Consider the following 22,121-nt stretch of genomic DNA (forward strand, 5'->3'; position numbering starts at 1 on the left):
GCAAAGACTTTAAAGCAAAGACCGTAGAGAACACGGTGAGATGCTTCTCTCTCAAACCGTCACGGCTAATCGACTAGGACTCGCTGCAGGGTACCGAGTTATGCCATTTATTTTCTATGGCGCCCACGTGGCACGTTCAGCAGCAGGTGGTACTTTGAAAACGCTACTGGTGAGGGATGCCCCGTCCCTGGCAGTCCTCAAGGCCGCGCTGGATGGGGCACTGAGCAACCTGGTCTGGCGGGAGGTGCCCCTGCCACGGGCGGGAGGTAGGAACGAGATGTCCTTTAAGGTCCCTTGCAATGCAAGGCGTTCCGTGTTTGTGCGATCCGGGGAGAAAGCCGCGTGCTGTCCCGCAGCGGGGCGGGAGCGGGAGGCCCGTGAGCGCGGAGGAGCAGCCGGAGGGGCCGCGGGGAGGGCAGAGGCGGGGCCGGCGGCAGCGGCCGGGGCACTGCGGAGCCGGCGCGGCGCTCACCGGGCGGGGACTGCACCTTCGCCGCCGCAGCGCCGCACCGCCCCCGGCCCCGCCACACCTCCCGGCCCACCGCCCGGCCCGCCCCCGGCCCCGCCACACCTCCCGGCCCCCCGGCCGTCCCCCCGCTCCCCGGCGGCGCGGCACCCGCTGCCCCGCCGAGCGGCCGTGCCTGCTCCGCCCCGCCATGGAGCAGGGGCCGGCGGGGGGCTCCGGCTCCGCCGCTGCTGCCTCTGCCGCCGGCACCGGGGGTCTGCTCCTGCCCCTGAGCGAGACCGAGCAGCAGCGCTACTCCGAGCTCTTCTCGCGGTGCTGCCCGCCCCCCGAGGCGGCCGCCGGGGGCAGCAGCGTGGGCGAGCTGTTCCGGGCCTCCCAGCTGCCCCCGGACACGCTGCACCAGGTGGGTCCGGGCTGTCCGCTCCAGCTCCCCCGGGAGTGCGGGGTGCGGGCGGTTCGAGGGTGCGGGACGGGACGGGACCTGCTCGCGCAGCCCTTGGCAGAGGGGCTGGCGCTGTCTCCGCCGGGAAGTTGGGGGCTGCGGGCGGGCCGGTGCCCCTGCGTTCCCTGGCGGCGGGGCAGAGCGGAGCGGGGCCGGTCCCGCCCGCCGCGGCGGTGCTGGGCTGCTCCGTGCCCGCTCGCCTCCTCCGGACTGCGCTGGCAGTGCCGGCGCTCCGCGGCGCTGCCCTCCGGCTGCGGGAGCGTGCGGGGCCGCCCGTGCGGGCTCTCCTGTCAGGTCTCAAAAGGACCCCGAAAGTCATAAAGGCAGCTGTATGAATGGACGTGCCATGAGCGAAATTCCTGGTTTACTATTGAGGGTTTTATCCTAAATACTGTTTTAGTGGGGGAAAAAAAAATCCGCAGGTAAAACGCTGTTGCGGTGTTCGGTGTCAGATCCAGAGCGCGAATAGAAGGGGTCAGGGGCGAGGGTCTCCCCCGTCAGAGCAGCAGAGCCCCAGCAGTGCTCCCAACAGGGGCTGAGCACGAGCCCTCCTCTTTTTGAGGAGAAGCTGGTCCGGGGTGGGAGAGAGCTGCTGCCAGCCGGTTTCCAGGAACAGGGAGGAACCGGACTTGGGGCTTCTCCACCTGCGGATTAGTAATTTAACTAACACTCTGTAGTTGCCTAATACTTCCTCAACAGAGATGGGATAGCCCTGTTTGTTTGTTTATTTATTTATTTATTTAACTTTTATTTTCAGGAATTAGCTTTTACTTGCCAAGCTGGAAAAAAAAGTTATGTTGAAGTGGAGGTCGTGTAACTGGGCACTGCCCAAAGGTGGTGAACTCTGCTGCTGTCCTGATAGCTGGCAGATCATCTCTTCATGGGTTATATAAATTCGTATTGCACAGGGGGTTCTGAATGAAAATTGTGATGTTTCAAGGATGTTTTTCTTCCTGCTTGTGCTCTTTACCAGATCAGTAAAACAAAAATCTTGCCAAGCATTTGTATTGAGCCACACTGTGACCTTGGTCTTGCAGGTGAATCAAGTGGTGAAAGTAGAGATTTCGCATGGGTAGAGCACTTAGGAGTGTTCTTCCTCTTTCCTCTTTTCGCAAAGAGGAAAAACAGGACATTTAATTTCAAATAAGAAGGCTTATTTGAATAGCCACTTATTTTTTCAAAGAAGTATGAAAAAACACTCTTATTTTTGCTATGTAGTTTCTTACCCTATTATTTAAATGAAATTTATTATTATGTTATTATCATAGTTTGTTTTGAGGGTTGTTTTGGTAGTAATGTGTGATTTAAGTCTGGAAATGGTGAGGTATTGATTTTGTTTTTGTTTTGGAGGGTTTTTTTTTAATTTGTTTGTTGGTTGGTTTTGACGTTCTGGGGTTTTTTTAACTATTTTAGATTATTTCCAGGTATATTTATGCCGTGGGGAGAACATTACTGGCAAAGAAGCCTGTAATTGGCTTCAGAAATATTCAGATAATAAGGCCTGTGGGATCTGGATCTGTTTCTCTTTTTCCTTCCCTCCCTCCCCCTCTTGTTTATAGGGCACTAATCACAGTGGCATTCTGCTCCACTGCTGCCTGCCTGTCCTCAGAACCCACCACTGTCAGGTATTCTTACATTTACTGAGACTTCAGGAAAAATGAATTAATGGAGTGAGTTAAAAAAAAGTAAATTGCGAATGGGGATGTTTTGATAGGGAAAATCTCACAATGTTTTTTGCAATATTTTTCTGATATTTTGTCTTATTGTATTCCAAAAATGCAATTTAATATTTTCCCATTTAAAAAATCCTACCATTCTAACAGTTAGGGGAGCAATACACAGAGATTCCTGGTATACATTTTCTGCTGGTACAGGAAGCACCTATTTTAGGCCAAGACAGCTCATTTGGGTTAAGATAACATGCTTTCTTTGAAATAATTTTTGTGTATGAACGTTTCTTTGGGTTTTTTTTATGCTTTCTAAATTCCCCATCTGTCACTATTAGTGCTTTGTATACAGGCAGCATCCCTACTGACCGACTGAGAAATGGTCATGCTGAGTTTATTCATGTCAGAAATGGGAGATTTGGGTTGGAAACCAATTCTGGATTTCTGCTAAGCAGAGCCTGCATAGTGCAGAAGGTACTTAACACCATTCTCTGGCCCTTGCATGGTCTATATCAAGAGACAGTTGTGGATGGTTTTGTAAGCAGCGTGCAATTTGCAGCTTTTTATTCTCAAGGCATTCATCGAGGAGTGGTTTTACAAATCAGGATGCTTCCAGAACTGACATTTAGTGCCGTGGCATTCTCAAACCTGTGCTGTTGTCTTCAGTTGTACTTGTGTAGTAAGTGGGATAAATCTTTGAGAAAGAAGGAGCTTTTCCTTATATTCTTAGATTGAGATTTATTACTCATCAGGACAATGCTCACAAGCATCACAGGAAATCTCCCTCCACTTCCTTACCTGTAATGACAGGGCTTGCTGTCAAGACAAAAATCACTGGGTGCATCCTAGATGGAGTAGTGCTGTTTGGGATGTCAGTTCCTAGGGGGAAAGCAGTGGTGTGTGCTGTCAGAAAGCAAACAGGCAAGGGTTTGGTTTGGTTTGGTTTGGTTTAAAGGCTCGTTGGCCTAATCCAAGAAGTTATGTGGATGAAGGAGGCTAGGTGACAGAGAGCAGGTAGGGAATGCGAGAGCATGTGGCAGAAGAGGAAATGCTGGAATAAATGGCAAAAATCCAAGAGCAGCCGGGTCAGTCAGAGCAGATGGCGTGCACCCGAGAGTCCTGGGTCTTGCTAAGAATGAAGTGATTGAACACAGATTCATTACACCCAGGCTCATTAAAGCCAGCAATTCTGCTGGGCAGTAGAGTTCAGCAGAGCTTGTACTGATTTTGCTTTACTTACAGACAGGATCAAACAATGAACTCAGCAAGAGTTATTTCAGTTCTGGAAAAAACGTTGCAGTTAGCACTAAAATTAAAAATGTCAGACACTTCATAGGACAGAGAAGGGCATGACAGGGGCAGAACTGCATGGGTTTTGTGGACTGTGTAATCATACCTCCCCAGTGTACTGAAAGTCTTTGGCTAGACATATTGTTGGTTAAAGACAGAGCCATTAAGATTGTATTTAGACTTGCACAAAGCCTATGGCAGATCTTTTACCAGGGCTTTTAAAGTCACTCTGCAAAATGTCTGTAATTATTTGCCTGAAAGGTCTGTGCTGGGGTTGTTTTTATTTTTTACAGTATTTATGTTAAAGGAGAAGGTGCAGACTAGTCAGGCACCATGCGCTTATGCAGACTGTCAGAATTAGAAGAAATTCATCATCTCCTGGATTTTTATATATACATATGTGTTGATGAGGTTGAAAATGGTGTTCTCTATGCTTTAGGCTTGTAACAAAGGGAAAAAGAACTGAATTTGTACAAAGAAAAAATAAATCTTGAAAAAAGTAAATATTTTGGACTCGCAGGGGCCACAAAAGCCCGTTGGTGATCCCACAGCATGCTTTGTTACATAGATCAATATCAGTAACCCTTCTAACAAGGGGAAACAGCAGATGTGTGGAAGACAGGAGGCACCATTGTTGGCCATCAGTGGGTGACTAAAACAGGTTTGTGTGCCTATGTGGGCAAACTCTCTGGGGTTTTGGGGTTTTATTCTTTGAAAGATGTGTTGAATTATGCTCCCTGAGTGCATTGGGGTGTCAGTGCCCCACACGGACAGCTGTGCCAGGTGCTGACAATGGCTGGTTTGCCCTGTCTCATTTGGGGCAGTTGCCTTGTGACCCCTTTTTGAAGCAAGTACATACAGCCTCTGCTGCTTGAGTCTGGGACCCCAAGTGTGTTTGTTGTGGATGCCAGCTAACAATGGCCTGATGTCTGCAGGCGTCTCAGATACAATAAAGCTTCACAGGATCACTGCCCTCTGATCAGCAAAGGAGAGGTACCTTGTGCTAGTTTTGCTGTTTGTTGACATTAGTATTGTCTCTGAATATTTTGTCTTTTAGAAATTGAGGAGCAGAATTTGATTCAAGATTTATACTATTTTTTATTTGTTTATTTTCATTAGTTTCTGACTTACTTGATTAATTCTCACTTGGTTGTCTGACAGTATTTTTAATTCTCACTTTTATAAACCTTAATCTTATTTGTGGACTTGGCACTATCAGCACAGAGATCCATTTTTCTTAAGAAAATGCATTCTTTCCTCTGCAAACGAACACACTGTGTTATTTTGAGCTCCAAGGATGACAAGTACTAATTGTGTGATGCTGGAGCTGTACAGGCACTGCATTTTTTAGCTGGGACTCTCCTTCCAGCACTGTGTGAATAGGGAACACAGACAAACGGTCGTGCTTTTCTTCCACAGACTTCGTGAGTTAACTCGTGTTTATTGTGCCTTGTCTCTATAGTTACAACTCTACACTTTAACTGTATTGTGTTCAAAAAGCAGAAGTGTGAATAGACTAAAAAAAAAAGATGTTTAAGTTGATATTTCTTTGGAAAAAAGCCTGTAAGGATTGGCTTTCTGAAATTTATTTTTCTCAATTCTGTAAGCATAAATTATTACCTGCATGATAGCTGGGGTGGAACTGTCTGCTTCAAACAGGCAGGAAAGAAAAAGAACTGTGGCAGCTACAATGAGAGCTGATTGAGTGAGGAAAATCTGGACTCAATGTTATTTTACAAAAATAAAGTTCACTCTGTTGCAGCTGTTGACAGAACGTGGCATTATGCTTGTGCTGGCCGTGTGATTTTGCTGAGTGAACAGTTGGTCCATCAAAAAGTGGTGTCAGAGAGAAGTTGCATCCTCCTGGCATCTTTGAGTCGGGAAGAAACAAAAGCCTGGTACAACATCACGTTAGCAGTGCAGCAAGAGGAGGAAAGGGAAAGTGGCATTTCACTGACCACAATCTCCTAAGCTGTGGTGTCCTTTCTGGAGTCACAGGCAAACTTGTGTTTATGTAAGTAGGAAAATGAAATACCCAGATGGAAAAGCTACAGTAGCATCATTACTAAGAAAATTTCTAAACACATCAAAGTAAAGGGCAAAACTTCACCTGGAGCTATCTTGCTGATGTGTTCCATTAAAGAAAAGTAAAACTGAGGTCTTACTATGTCTTTTAAACTATTTTTTGTGATGTAAACTATCACTTCATAGTCACTGCTTACAAGATTAGTAGTTTTGAGTGCCTCAGTGTTGACATACACAGTAGATTATTTGAGGAAGCCAATCCTTCCAAGTGTGTTTCAAATCACACTGTTAATCAGACTCTTGGACCTGCTTGTCACAGATGTCCAGTGGGATGGTCAGAATTAGTCTGCAGCCTTCAGTAATTAACCCTCATAACAGCCAATTGTCAATTAATTATTTAATTTCCCAAGAAAATAATGCTTTGTTGTGGCAGTGATTTAAAGTAATATTAAAGTAATAAGGGAAAAAGATCCTTTGGGATGAAAAAGAGTTAACTTTCTTCATGAGAGCTTGTTGCAGTATGAAGCAGGGACAATGAAGAATGGTTTTCATTTTTATGTTTTCAGTAAGTGGTTTTGTCATGGTACTTGCATAAATGCAGTGGGGCTCACCAAACCTCAGTGTGACCTCTCCTAGTCTTGTGTATATCTACAGCAATCTGCTGTCAGTATTGTGATGTTGTACACAGATTGATGATGTTGCCACAGTCTGTTTGCAAAGGAGATGTTGAACACAATTCACTTTAGTGGCTCAATCTGGCTCAAATACCCCTTGTGAAGGAAGGATGGTAAAAAGTCCAAAAACATGAATTTAGCTGAGCTGAAAAACTTAGCCAAGATAGATTCATGAAAGATGGAACAAGCATTTCTTGGGCAAGGAATCAGGATAAACAACCTATTTGAACTTAAAATACTATGATTTGAGAAATTCGTCTGATACAATATTTGTAAAGCAAGATTCTTGGGTGTATTAATGTCTAAACATACCAGCAGTGTGGTAAAATAAAACATTAATGAGCCATATGTGCTAGTTCAACTTTTGAGACAGTCAAACAGTTTAACAGCTGAGTTAGTGGATAATTAACTAGAAAAGGTGGTGGAGTAGAAAATCAACTGGTGTCAAATAGTAATCCCCTCTTCCTGAACAGAGGGAATATTTTCTTTATCCATTGCATTCAGCAGCAGTATTGGGTGACACTGCATAAAACTGAGAACTCCGTCAGGGATAACTTTCTAAATTTCTTTTTTATTCCTGCCTTTTAGATATGATGTTGGGGCAGAAGGATGTGGTGGGATGAGATCTGTTAGTTCTGTGATCTGGTAGGACATAATGACCAGAAATAATCAACTAAATCATTAACTGCAAATTATATTTACCTCATTTATCAAAGTGTTTAAAAGGCAAAATATGTTCATAAAGTTGCGAATCTTTGTGTATGTATAGGAAATGTGTAGCTTTTGGGTTTTTAGCAGATGAAGACTGTGTATTTTTAAATGAATTCCAGTTTTCAGCTAAATTTAACTTTGCATATGTCATACATATCCACGCAAGTAGATATGTTTCTTATTAATGATTATAATGGAGCAAATTTCTTATAAAATAAGAATTGAGATGAATATTAGGTGATGTGGCTGCTCAAATATATTTTAAATTATTATTTTGTGGTCAGAGCAAAAATGTTACCATATTTTTTCAAAAAAAGTAAGAGTCTTGTTTCAATGATGGTCAACTAAAAAGACAGGTATTTATCTAGATAATTATGAAAGTCTTATCTCTTTGGACTTAGATAATGTTTTAAATAGCTTATTTTTCCCAAAAATGTGCCCTGCTAACACTGAAGTTCAGACACTTGGTGCTGCCGGTTGTTTCAGACTGGGGGCTTTGTTTGCAGTGGGGTGTTGAGGATGCTCCTCTGTACCCTGGGCACTCTCTGGTCTGGAAGAGGCTGCTTAGAACCACTCTGAGGTTACACAGTGGCTGCCTGTTAAATCCTCTCTTGTGCCTGTTGTAGCCATGCAGGCCTTTACAGTGAGCACACATTGCTGAGCAGAGCTGCAAGAGTGCCCCATGTTCAGCACTGAGCCTGCAAAAAAGGGAGGGGGGTCTTGAGCAACTTCTGATAGCTTGACTACCAGAACACATCTTCAGTGTTTTCTTCTGCTTTATTTTTTATGTCTGTAGGATTTTTTTCTGCCCTGCAGTCTTTCCCCTGTCCAAAAAAAGCTGCAAATGTTGGTTCTAGTATTTTAGCCCTGCACCTGTGTAGCCCTCCGGTCTGGATGTGCAGGACTGGGTTTGTCCCCTTCACTGTCAGGAAGTGGTGGGGATATGCTCCTTTGGGCTGAGCCATAATAAAATGCTGGGTTTGCGCCTCATAATTCCCATTGGCTTGGTGGCACTGAAAATTTAGTGTCTGCTAATGGGAAGCACTTGGCTGAGCTTGAATTCAAACTGTCTGAACATGGTCCATGGTGTCTGCTTGCTCACTCCAGTATGAGTCATGAAGCTGAGTTCTACTTTCAACAGCAAATGTCTGTAGCATTACTTTATTATTATGGTTATAAATTTCAAGTGTTTTTTTGGCATGAACCTTTCAAATTAATTTACCTTTTTTGTTTTTTTTTTTTTAAATCCTTTCTTTTTCTTGAAGTCTCTTTCCACACCAAGAAACATTAGATCAGCTTTGGCATAGGAAACATTTCACATTTCATGCATTATTTACTTCTGGCATAATTTACACAATCATGTCCTATGGAAGCCAAGATGATGGTATTCGGAACAAAACAATGTGTCTAATCATTTGCAAAACAGGGTGACTGCTGTGGGCTAACAAACAGAGTCAGAATTATTTTGTTGCGAACAGTAACAGCAGTGGAGCAGCAAAAGGTGAAGTACTTAGAGATGCCAAAAATAAGAATAAAAGGGGAGAGAGGCCAAAACTCAATTGTGTGATTCTGTATATATTTAATTTTTTTTTGGCTTTCCCTCCTCTGAATAATTGCTATCATTATAAGAATATCTGTATATTTTAATAACCATAGGCTACTTTTCCTTTACTGTGTACAGATAGAATTGCAAATGCAAGTTGTGCTAGAAAATATGCCATAAATGCTGGCATACTGTGCATAGGCACTGGAGCCAGTGTCATCGTTGGCTCTAGTGTTGCTGGTTTGAAATTCTGTGCTTTTTAGCTGAACTGAGAACAAACCCTTGGTTTGGACACAAACAGGTAGATTCTCACTGACTGAAGGATGCATTTCTGCACATAAGGTGCAAGCATGTTGGGTGAAGTAGTGATAATTTTAGTGTTTTGTTTAGTGGTGTGGAAGAGAAAAAAATTAGCCTGCTTTTCCAAAGGAAGTGTTGATTCCAGCTAGAGGTAAACTGGATAGAAGATCAAGGAAGGGCAGGAAGTGTCTTCAGCATACCCCATGTGCAATGGAAGTAGCAACAAGGGTGCACCTTGAGTTAAGGAAACTTTTGACAACTCTGCAGTCTTGTAAAAATAGTCCATAACTGTCAACTAAAGAAGGGTTTTAATAAATGTTATGGATTAAGATGACTGCACAACTGTAGAAGGTGATTTTTTGTGTGTTTGCTGCCTTTAAAAGAACCTGCTATAGTTGTAAGCACTAGGGAACTGAACTTGGGAAACATGCCACATATGATAAAACAGGATTGGTACAGGAAACATCAGGGTTTTATTTGGGTAACCAGTCCAAAAAATCAAATAGCAGTAACTGTGGAAGAAAGTAATTAAAAAAAAAAAAAAAAAGATGGAGTGGTAGATATGTCTGTAAGAGATTTGTTTGTGGCAAAAATGCATTATCTGTCACAGAATTTCTGTTTTCTTCTGTGTTAGTTAAGTTTCATTTTGTCTGAAAATGGAACAAAACCCAGAACTGCATTTTAATGGGAAATGCCAGAATTTCTTCCTGTCTTCTAGGGCAAAATTAACAATGTTTGCAAGAGAAGTTACTTTGAAAATGTTTAAAAGCTTGTAATTTGTTGACTTAAATCGAAACACTTTGTTTTGAACTGCTTGGATGTTGAAGCACTGTGACACCTTAAATGCACAAATTTTGGGATAGAGGTGCATCATCTCTAGTTCCTTTCTGTTCCTTACACTGATTCTGCCATTTCAGATGGAAGTGGTGGTGGCCAGGCAGCCTGTTCAGAAGGGACACTGTGGTGCCTCAGAGATGTCACCTGCTGAGGAACCACAAAGGTGTGAAACATCCAAACAGCAACTTCCATGGCACTCTGTGGTACCTTTGTGTTAAGGTGGAAAGAACCCATTTCACTTCCTGCTAGAAATTTGGAAGGTTCGTTGGAATCCTAGTAGATTGAGTTTGGGTTGGTTTTTTTTTTGGGAAGAGATTCAAGATGTTGCAGTATTTTCATGTAGTCTAGTTCAAGTTGACTGGATCTGCTGGCTGTCATCTAGCTGGGGAAAATTCCTCACGTTTTTCATGTGGTGTTTGCCACTTCCTGGATATTGACTCCAGTGGTTTTTAGCAGCTTTAAATGCTTTCTGCCACTGCTTTCAGAATGAGGGAGATTCCAGCTGTCAGATCTGCCATGCAGAGTTGTCAGTAACTCATCCTGATAAGAAACAATTGTTTAAACCTCTGAAGAATGAGATTTTTCTCTATTATTGCTGAAAGTTGTGGAAGACCTAGATAATTGTAGCTGCTAGAAGTGTTCTCCTATTTAGCTGTATGTACATGTCCCATATGTTCAGGCTGTCTCTTCTGTAAACTGTGACTTCAACATTAATGGAAACAAATTTTCCTTTGGACCTAATAGACAGTAATACCCTTTTTAAGAAGCATGAGAAGGAGAAACAAGCCTGTTTCAAAGAAGGTAGTACATTTCTGCAGGTCATGGTGGGCTGATGTCTGCTACTGGCCAGGTTCCTTTCTGGGTTTGGTCCATGTGAAGTTCATGCCTCCCAGATCCCTTATGGTGCTGGTTGGAAAGAACAGATAAGCTGAAATGAGTTTTCCCTTTTAAGAATGTATAAATGAGGACCTTACCTGAGGCTGAGGGGTAAGTGGAAGCAGGGCAGCAATGGATGTCATTGAAAGCAGTGGATGTGAAAGAGATTGCAGGAGCCTGAAGGAATCATCCAGGTGGCCAGTGTTTATTGGGGCTTCTCTAGTTTGAGAGGAGATCAGAAAGCAGAAATAAATAAAGCCCAATTATGTTGTTAACAGCTGCTCTCTGTTGTTGAGTAATAAAAGGCAGGGTCCAGGAAGCTGCTTGTTTCTGGTTTTTATTAGATGCTTTAGGTATCATGGTGGTGAGCAGGTTATAAATATAAATGTCTGCTGCAGATGGAATATGGAACAGGCTAGAACCCAGTAACCTTTAAAGAGAGATACTGTGCTGAGATCTGAAGCTTCCTACAGAGTTTTTGAGTAATCTCTTGGAAAGCCTGGCAACAAGAGAAGGACCAAACCCAAAACAAATAAACAACCCCTCAAAATTCCCCCAAACAAACCAAAATCTTACCCAGTTTTTAGGCTGACTTTTTCATGAGGTGCTGCCAAGGTTAGAAATGAAGAGTCTCAGCTTTCTGTTTTCTGTGCCCGATACATGATGGAGATGTACTCCTGTAACAGATAGTATGCTTGGGGGTTTTTTGGAATTGTATTGTATCCTGCTGCTACCCTTGCTTAACCATGGACTTCTTTTTAAAAACATTTTGTTATTCTGGAGATACAGTATACCTCTAAAATAATACAGCTGTGAAGTCATGTCTGTCAAAACATATTCTGGGTGTTGTGAGAGGAAGGAACCAGGATGGGGTTGACAATGTTACAGCACCTGCTACCTCACAGCAGGATGGGACCCAGGTTCACTGGCCAGAGCAAATGTTTCAGAACAATAAAGAGCAGCATTGAGCAGTACTGATGTCAGCTGGAAAATAATTCTTAGTGTTATTTACATCAAGATATCAGTCCCTTATTTTCTTTCTCGCTCTCTCTACCCCCTCCTCCACCCACAGCTGTATTATAGTAATTGTATCTTTTATTTAATCTAATCTAAATCAGGACTGTCCTTGAGTATATTCTCCAAAGGAGTATTTTTCCATGGGAAATACTCATTAGCTGGTTTTAGATTGCATTACTTACTATGCATATATTTGATTGCAGGGGAAATGTGCAAGAGGGAAAGCTTTAGTTAAGTCTAGCAGGGCACTTTGTTTCAGTATAACTACTGAATTCAAGCCCTGCAACAAAAGAGATTACTCTGGAAATGGAATGAAGGTATTCTGCTCAGGTACTGAAGGATGGACCTTAAAGGAAACATCTCTGAGTGAGGGAAACATCCAGAAGGGCAAAAGTAAGAGACATTTGTGAATCTTTTTTCTTTCTTCCTCCCCGCCCCCCCCTTACTACATAGCTTAAATTTTATCATTTAAATTATTTGACAATATGTAAGTGCAAATATTAGTAACCATCTAATTAATGGTTGAGCACCATAAGACTTTTATAGTCCTTCTAGTAAGTTGGTCAAGTTAAATTTCAAAACATAGGTGTTTCACATTTTAATGAAAAGAAGGAGGAACCATGTGTCAAGGGCTGTAGATGTGAAATGCATTTAAACAAGTGAATGAGTAGTACTATCTAGCTTTGTGCTCCTGATTCTCATCCATATGGAGAGTTCTGGTAATATATAGGGCCCTAAATTGAGAGTTTCAGGACCCTCCTATAGTCAAAATGCCATTGACCCAGAAAAGCATTTCTGCAGTTTTCACAGCACTGACTCATTGAGTGCCTTGGGTTATATGTGACTCTACAGAGAAAAACTTTGTTTGGAGCAGTAAAATTATTTAACTTTAAATACCTGAAATTTTGCTTTGCTTCCTGATGACACTTTCAAGACAACATGTCTTGCAAGAAACAGAAATTTTCCTTTGTAGAAGAACATTAAGCTGTTTCAAAAACATTTCATCACTGCTCTAAGATGACCAGGGCTATGGTTTTATGATGAAAGAGCATAATGGAGTTGTATAGTTCCATGCAAAGGTGTGTTTGAGTCATAAGCTAATATACATAGCCATGGTGGACCACTTCCCAAGTTTAACAGTTAAAAAGTGTTTAACCTCAAATGGTTTTTCAGTACTATGTAATAAAAAATGTTTCTTTTGCTCTGCTGGTGATGCTTTTGTTCTGTTAGAGTTTTCTGTCAATGCTTTCAATGATAGTCTTGCCCTCTGTTGAGTTCCCCTTCTCTTGTGGTCTGTGTAGAACTGCTGCAAGCGCAATGCTAGAAGTACTTATTTGCAATGGAACGTTGTTTACCCCTCTGTAGCAGCAGTAGCTCATTTATTACAAGGTTGCAAGGAGAATATGAAGGCTATTTATATTCTTGTGGGAACACCCATCAGTCTCATTAACCATTTAAAGGCCAAATGGCTGAAGACACCTTTGAGTTTCTGAATGTGTAATGTATGCTGCAGGAAAGGCATCCCTCATCTGGTTCCATGTTAGGGACTGGCTTAGCATGTCACCCTGTTCTTTATTCAATTCAAGATTTTATCTCCTGCTAGCAATGACCTATCAACTAATGGTCTTTCTGTTATCCCTATATGACTAACCACATAAACCTATATTCCTGAAAGGGTTTATAATTTCCTACATAGCTGTGTGCTTTCAGCTAAAAAAAGGAGATGATCTTCTTTATTACTACTTATTCTACTTTGCCTTTCTTACTGTAATCTAAAATTTACCAATTTCCTATGTCATGGGCTGAGGTTTCTTTGGTCTGATTTTCGAAAGAAGTGGGGCTTGTGCAATGGTACAATTAATTCAACCCTGTAATAACTTCTGAATTTGTTAACTATTTCAACAAGATTTCAAGAAAATTGAGAGACTTTGAAGAGTACCTAAGAGTTATGTGGAAGACTAAGTCATCTGCTAAAAGAAAAGCCTATTAATTTTGCTGCTGAGAGGAACATTCCAAAAGGAAATCAGCCTTAACACTAGTTAATCAATCAGTTATTTTTTAATCAGAATCAGTTTTACATTAAAGAATCCCTATAGGAATGTCACCTCAAGACAAGGGTCTAGAGAAAGTTGGGGTTTATTGGTTCTGCTGCTCAAAGACAACTCCTTGACTGATACACACTTCCCAGGGAAGTGGTCAAATCATCATATCTGGAGCAGTGCAGCATTCACAGTTGGACACAGTTAGGGTCTTTTCCAACCTAAATGATTCTGATTCTAAGGAGTGGTGTGGGCATGAGATAAAAGATGGCTGTAAAATAACATTTAAAAAATCCCTGTAGCAGTGAGTGAGAAGAGCAAAAGGGACAGGCGAGTGTCTCCATGTCTGCTCTGTGTGACTATTTTTGTGCCCCTCTTTGCTTCCCTGTCTCTTCCCACACAGCTCCACCTGCACTGCTCTTTGTTCCCTTAGTTCCCAGCTGGCGACTTCCACCAGCCAAGAGAGCTGCTGCTTCAGCACTTCTCTGCATCTGCCAGGAAATAAATAAATAGAGGGATGAGAAACGGAAGGGATGTGTTCTTGTTCTTTTTGTCAGCTTTACTTAGGGCTTTTTTTTAATTGTATGCCTTGCTAAAATGCATTACTTTGAGAAGATTTCCTTGAAACTAGAGCTGAATCCCATCACCTCCTTGGTTTCCTTAGTTTTCTGGCATTAAGAAAAACGCAAGTGCTTGGACATGGGTGGAGATGGATTCTCATATATTCTGGTATTAAATAGGCCACAGCCACTGAGATGTTTACTGTTGTCCCTGAGGGTTTGCCAGGAGGCATCCCTTGCTCACAGAGGGCTTTGCAGGATGACCTGCACCCCCATTTGATCACTGCAGGGCTGTGGGTCCTGTCTGTCCTATAAATTCTCTGTAACTCCTCATGAAGCTGAAGACAATGTGCCCCAGCACTATTCTTGTTCCTTTTGTGCCAGTTCTTTCTCAGAGTGTTTCCAGCCTTTGTGACTGCCATCTGCCTGGGAGCTGGAGAGAATGACTGTTCCTTTCCTCCCCTCGACCCCCTCCATTTATTTTTTTAAATTGTATTCAAGCCCAGGTTCCCAATGACCCCAAGTGATGTCTCATAATGGCAGTTGAGATGAACAGCTGGATTATCCTTGGCACAACAAGGAGATGAGCCCCTCACACACAGTGGGCCAGCTCAGCATATTGCTGTTGATGGCTACTTCTAAATTAAATACCCAACATCACTGCTGTTTGCTCACTCCTCACTCATTTGTGTGAGGAGGCATTAATTTCTTCAGCTATGTCTAAGAAGTCTGGATCATGTAGCAGTGGTTTCCCTGCAGGTTTCACTGCCTGTGCTGAGAGAAGTGCCCTACTTGTGCTGGTGTGCAGGAGATTCTTCCGCTTGCTTAAGTCTCCTTTGCAGCAAGATTGTCTTATTACAAAACATTTCTCTTGTGATACATCTATTTCATTAATAATTGCTGTATCTATTTCATCCTTAATTAAGAGGATTGTGGAACCTTCTGAAAGTATTTACAGATTTTTTTACTCTTTAAAAAAATCCAGTGGTGTTTATTATGAGTAAAAATGAGTAATAGACTTTTCTTAATTTCTTACTATTCCTCTGCTGTCTGTTTTTCTTTACTTGGAAGGAACATTTGTCTTACTTTTAAAGTTTTTGTTGTAGAAATATTTAAGTAAAAACATTGCAGGAAAAAATATTTTTGTACCAAACCTGCACAACTATGTCCAGTGGAATTTAAAAATAACAAACTCCACCATTCATTTCATGGCAGAAGTGTTTTTGCTGATACTGAATCTTAGAAAAAGGTTATCGAATGGTTATCTAATTATGAGCCAAACTTACCTTGACTGTGTACCTTCTGACTTTGCAAATGTGTTTTACGTCATGAGCTGTATAAAATGCTTGTGACATAGTTTGTTTGAAAGACTATTTGGAATGCAAAATAATTTCAGAGGATGTATGCTTGTGTTTAACCAGCTTTCCCACTCTAGAGAGATGTTTGTTCATGTTCTGTAAGTGCCAGGGCTGAGATTCCTCTGAGAAGCAGGATACAAGCAGTGGGCAATGCACACCTTCATCCATCCCCATAGCCCTGCTCAGCTGGGTCTGGGTGTTCTGCTCTTTACTTCATCACTGACTCTGTTGTTTTTAGAGCAGGAAGCTGGTAGGGAGAAAGACCAGTGAATCTGGAGTGATCAAGGATCCCTGTAGAGTACAAAAGGAAGAGGGTTTGCTCATTAGTAAGAGATGTCCTGTAAGGCTGGGCTTTGTCATTTTCACTTTTCATATTCCATTTCATATTGTCATATTTCAAACTATGACAGAGAATAAAAGAAAGGATAATCTGTAAAACCACATCTGAGGTTTTTGTAGATGTTAGGTGTCATTGAAAATTAGTTATCTTCCTACACTTTTTTCTTGAAATGTCTGCTGAGGTAGGGACCAGTGGACACAGTCTTGTCAAGAAACAGATTTGTGTCCTAAGTTGCCCCTGGGTTGCCATTCCTTGCTCCTGGCTTTCCACACTGCCTTTTCATAGGAAAAAGGCAAGTGGCAGCATGAGTACAGCATAACACTTTTCATGGGCCAGTGGTAGCAGAAACATTAACTGGTTCAGAAACAACTCTGTCACCTGATGGCTGTGCCAGCACAAAGAAGGGCTGAGCTGTGTCAGCAGTACTGATAACACCTGTGAAAATCATGGCCTGGGAAATGCTTCTCTTGACACCTCTGCCCTTTTTGTAAACCAACTGGACACCAAAGCTAGTGAGTTCTGAAAAGTATTGTCTGTGGTGTGATCACATCAACCACGTCTTTACAAGGGGCTGAATCATCTACAAGCATGGGAAGGACCTTGGAGCATCCCTAAATACCCTTTCCTCCCCACAGCAAAATCCCATTACCATGTATTGAGGAATTTGTTAATCCTTGCTAACTCTACAACTTCTGTATCTAATGGACTCTACTGCTACCTTATCTTTGGGCCCAGGGTTGTTTTCAAACCTGATGTTGTTTGTATCTAGTGTACAGAGGATATAAAGAACAGATTTTTCCTCTCCTTTGTCAAGCCAACTGCTACCATGCCTTCTTTTAGTTTAGTGCTGCAAACTGACATTTACATTTGCACATTTCTGCAGAAAGTCTTTGGAAAGTGCAAGCAGAGAAAGTTTTTCATCAGGAATCTTGAGGTAGCATTTGCTAGTAAGACAGAAAACAGTGCAAATGGTCACATTGGACATAAGAATAAGGCCCATGTGGGAGTGATTCTTCAGAGTGGGAATTCCACTGTGGCTTTCCTCTGGCTTCTGAGTGGGGACTCCCTTGTACCTGAGGCGCACTGTATGTTTTCAAGGGCCCTGGGGAACTGCAGTGCCAGGAGAGATCCTCACTGTGAACAGGGCTCTACTGCTCATTCTGCTGATCACAGCCACTGGTCGTGGCCCTCAAGACAGTCAAAATGCATTAATCAACTGCAGGATATGTACTGTCCATCAGTGAATTGTGTCTGGGGTCATTCCCTGTCCCAAAACTGCCTCCTTGCCCCAGTGGTTAAAGAGTTCATGAAGATTTTGAGGTTCGTAAAAGCAAGGCAGGGTTGGAATTTCTGCACATGTTGAAATGGTGGATTGCGCTTTATGCTTGTTCACCTGTGTCTGTGTTCTTTCCTTTAAATTCTAGTTTTAAAAACATACTGCTGTTAGCTGTCAGTGGCTTCCTTGTGTGGTCATGTGCACTTCTTGTCCCTGAAACCAGCATTGGTTGTGGACCAGAAACCAAAAGTCTCATAACAGCGCCCAGTGTTCACATGGCCCTCAACTGGAAATACTGGCACCAAACTGAACAAACAACCCCAAAATTAAGATTAAAAGCCATCCCTCAGTAAGGGAATGAATTCACAGTAAATTCCTTGTTGAGCCGGAAATGTTTCCTATTAATTCCTTTAGAAACAAGACATATATGGAGCTCTCAGGAGCAATATCAGGAATCATCTCATGTGTCTGTCAAGGCTCACAGAAGATCAGCAATTACTGTGCAAGCAATTACATTACAGTATGCTTAATAAGGAGACTTAGGAAACATGTTAAACTCTAGAATTGGTTTTTGTTATCCTTCCATTTTGTTCCTCATATTCTCAAAGTTTCATCTGTTGTGTACTTGTTCAGTGTGTTGGGTTTCCATATGCTGCAGTCTCATCTGTGGGCTGTGTTGTAGGCTGGGACCCAAACAGACTGTGAATGTCTTACTCAGGAATCCAAGCTGAACCCTTCCCAAAGTTTTTGTAGAAAATCAGTTTCCTGTGGGGAGTGTCAAGGTTTTTAAGGTTAATACTCTGTGGAAGTGCTTCCAGCTTTTTTAGTAAGAAAGGAAAAAAAAAAATCTGGTATTTTGATGCAATCTGAATTAAATTTATACTCTTGCTGTGCAATAAGTACAATTATATACCTCATTAAAAAGTCCTTGTTTAAAAGGACAAAAGGGTTTATATTCTTTCAGTTTGAATTAATTCCTTTTGACATTATAGTGCCAAAGATTTTCACTGTTGTGGGAATTATTATTGTGAAAGTAGTTCTGTGGGATTTAAAACAATAAAAGCCTTGGTATGGTGCCCAAATATTGTGACATTAAAAAGAAAGGTACAGAATACAAATAAATTCTATTATAAACTGTAGTTTAATTGAGTCATTTTTGCGTGACTTGTTCATTGTGAACAAAAGGTTTTCTATATTTCTGAATCTGGAAGGATGAAACATGCAGGTAAGCAAATAAATATATAAAAGGGCATGGCTGTTTTAAGAATAAGGTTACAGTTTTGAAAAATACATTTTTAATTCGTGTTCCTAACTCTGTTATTTATGTGGCATTTTGAATGCTTTTTCCTGCTTAATGCGTTGTGACATTTGCAATTGTCACAATTTTTTGTGATTGTTTGCATAGGAACATGCAGATTATCAGTAAATTTGTGTAGTTCTTAGGGTTTTTTGAGAGAAAAAGTATCACAGTTTATTTGTCAGAGTTAAAATGATCCTGGTTTTGCATACACCTGAAGATCATCTGAATCTACAGGCATAAAATTCCTCAAAGTTGTGATTTATGTGTCAGTATTAAATACTCTCTTTGTGCCAGTAAGGTACGTACAGTGCTGAGAGTCAGAATGATTTGTGACATCAAATCCCAAACAGGGTTTGAAACTTTAGTGAGTGAATGCAGGTATCTGCCATACATGTTGAAAAAATGGTTTTATTTTTTATTTTTCCCACAAATATTTTAAGAATTTATACTTAGCAGAAATTTTACTGAGAATTAGGAAGTTTTCATTTTTTAAATGTATAATGGACAGTGCTACTTCTAATTTCTTGTTGCTAGTTAGGGTAGACAAGTCGTTTTAATTCAGAACTAGTGTCATACATAGATTAGATGTTTCACTTTTTAATAAAAATCTGAGTCAGGTAGTACTGCAAAATAGGTATACATTGATTTGTTTCTAGAGGAAGAGTGGTTGTGGGTAAATAGTTTGGGGGTTTTGTTTTTGTTTTTGTTTTTTTTTTTCTGCTTAAACCAATTTTTTAGAGTTTGAAACTCCTCTGTACAGATGCTATAGAACAACTTAGTATAGCTAAGGACTTGAAGAAAGGAAAAACTGCCATTCATGCTCATCAGCAATCAGCCCACAGCTGTGGTGAGAAGCAGATCCTCATGGGAGGTGCTTTTTTGTTTTCTTGGTGGATGGGTCACCAGGAGAGCAGCTGTAAAACTGGCATTTTCCCCCCACCCCTGGCAAACCCTAGCAACTTAGAACATCTCCCTCTCCCCACCCCCAAAAATTCCCAGTATCTTGCATCATCCCAGTCATCCCTGTCAGCCTACCCTCAAATGCAACACTAAAATGTAATCTATATCTATTTTAAGTATTTACACGTGGAAAAACCAGTCCTGCTTTCTGACTGTAGACCCGGTTTCAAAATAAAACTAAGCCATAGTTGAAAAATTACAAGCAAAGAAATGTGGCAATAATGAGTTTTCTGTTGTATTCAAAAATATTTTCCTCTTCCATTTAAACTTTCTTTCAGTAAGTTGTCAGTAATGGGAACATGTGAAATTTAATTTCCTGGCATAAAATAAAAGTTGAGGTATCCCAAGCTGACAGCACTTTCTGTGGCAGTCTTGCTGGGCAGCAGCTGGGGAGGTGGAGCAATATTTGTTAGGTGGGACTGGAGAGAAGGGGAGTTGGGAATAGGACTTTCCTTGTTATCTTGCTTCTCATGCCTAACAAAGTGGTTGTTGTAAGTCTACTAAGCCAACAGATTCCTGTGCAAAAGCACTAAGGGAATTAAGAGCTTAAGCTGTTCCTGCACTCTGAGGAGTTTAAATGGTTTAGTCAAGGAAAATAGGGGAAAGAGTATATATTTAAGTACTTCTGCTTGTTCTCAGTTTGGCTTCAAACTAACATAGCAGTTAAGAAACTCAGGGGTTTTTAACCCTTGAGCATTCCTAGTGAATTCACATGGGGGTGTTTTAATGTGAATCTGAGAAATTTAGAAGAAAATAATTTCTAGCTCAATCATTCAAAGAATACATGCTCAGTAAAATATAATATTATTAAAAGTCCTCTGCAGTTTGGATTTTTTTTTTTCCTTTTAAGCTGGTGCACTTTGGCTCCCTTTGTGAATATGTTGTGGGGTTTAATTGAATGATAAACTATTTGAGCTGCAGGACTCTTCTTTCATTTGGTGCAGAAATTGTGCAAAGCATAAGGCAGAGGGTTAGGAGAAGGAAGAGAGGCTGCTGCCTTTAAGACATGAATTGGCATGCAACTCAGGCTTGGGTTCTTGTATTTAGCTTTCATTTACTTGAAGCAATAATTTGCCTAGAGACTTCTGCCTAAATATAAAACTTCCCAGTATTAAAGAACAAGAAAGAAAATAAAGCAATTGAAAGGAAAAATGATTACTAGCTAGTTCATTCAGTATCCTGGTGCATAGCCTTAATTTTCAATACTGAAGCAAAGTAATGCTGAAAATGAACAGATATTTAGAAAAGCTACATGTGACAACCTTTTGCAAATATTTTTTTATTCTGATATGTAGTAATGTGTACAGATGTCTTTTTGTTTTTCTAGATTAATTCCAGAAAGTCCTGTGAAAGTCATAAAAGCCTTACAGCTAATATTCTTAAATGCTTTGCTTGCTGTGTTCTCCTCTGTAACAGAGGTGCATTAAAATAAGCATATTGTTAATTGTTGCGGTAAGACCAAAGAAATGAGAAACTGAATAATTTTGCATTTCAAATACCTTGTGAGCTCCTCCTGCACGCACAGTTGTGCTGAGAGCTGGAGAATGAGCCATGAGTGGAACTAGTGTGTGGTTGCTGTTTCCCAGTGCATCTCTGTTGAGCTTCTGTTTCTTGAACGATGGGCCAATGCAAAATAATTGCTCAATACAATAGTTATTAGAGCAGATTGTAAAAACTGAATACGCAACACAACATAAGACAAGCATGGAAGTGTCTTCTGATGGCAAATGCAGACTTATTGTCCTGTTTTTGGGTTATGCTTCATTTGTGAATTGTCCCATTTGATTGTAGGATTTCTTGCAGAGTTAAGGAAGTATTAGCTCATATACTTTGTGTCAATCACAAATAGATTTGAGCATAGCTATTTGAGGTTCATACAGAATTCACAGTTTTTTGAATTCTGTATCAAATGAGACCTGGGTCACAAATAACTGTACTCATAGTCTTGTAAAATCAGTAAGATTTGACTGGACCTTTGTTTCTTGCTTTGCAGATAGCAGTATGTTTCCTGCAGTGATCATTAGTGCCTTTGGAGAACTGAAATCAGCATGCAACATTGCTCACAGATCACTCTCCATTTTACCCATCTCTTCAGAATCTAATAAATCAGCAGTCTTTTCTCTGTGCAATGTTTTAATTTCTCCCTTATTAATTTGCTACTTTGAGCCATAAATTTTTGTTGAAAGCTGTGCCAAGAATGGGGACATGAAACAGGGATTTGCATCATAAATCTCTTTCATTGAGGTGCTCCGCTCTGCTGTGCAAGTGTGTGAGTTCCTTGGTTTGGTGCACAGGTACTCTGTGTGGAGAATTATTGATGTCTTAGAAGTCCAAAGCAATATTTGACAGCCTTTTGCAAGGGCAATTTAGGCCATCATTATCTTTATCAGAATGGGAGAGAAAAGTTGAGCAGGAATGGCTGTGGCAGTGATGTGTGATG

General features: G+C 41.1%; 1 protein-coding gene across 1 annotated transcript in view; it reads left to right on the forward strand.

Annotated features, from left to right (window-relative positions):
• The first annotated feature begins 656 nt into the window (after positions 1-656).
• The window catches only part of REPS2 (RALBP1 associated Eps domain containing 2), a 97,027-nt gene continuing 75,562 nt past the window's right edge, over positions 657-22,121 (forward strand). The window contains exon 1 of the mRNA XM_033052029.2: positions 657-869. Within this exon, the coding sequence (XP_032907920.1) occupies positions 657-869 (213 nt within the window). The remainder of the gene's footprint in view (positions 870-22,121) is intronic.

Source organism: Catharus ustulatus, chromosome 2, assembly GCF_009819885.2.
Source record: "Catharus ustulatus isolate bCatUst1 chromosome 2, bCatUst1.pri.v2, whole genome shotgun sequence".
In the NCBI taxonomy this organism is placed as follows: domain Eukaryota; kingdom Metazoa; phylum Chordata; class Aves; order Passeriformes; family Turdidae; genus Catharus; species Catharus ustulatus.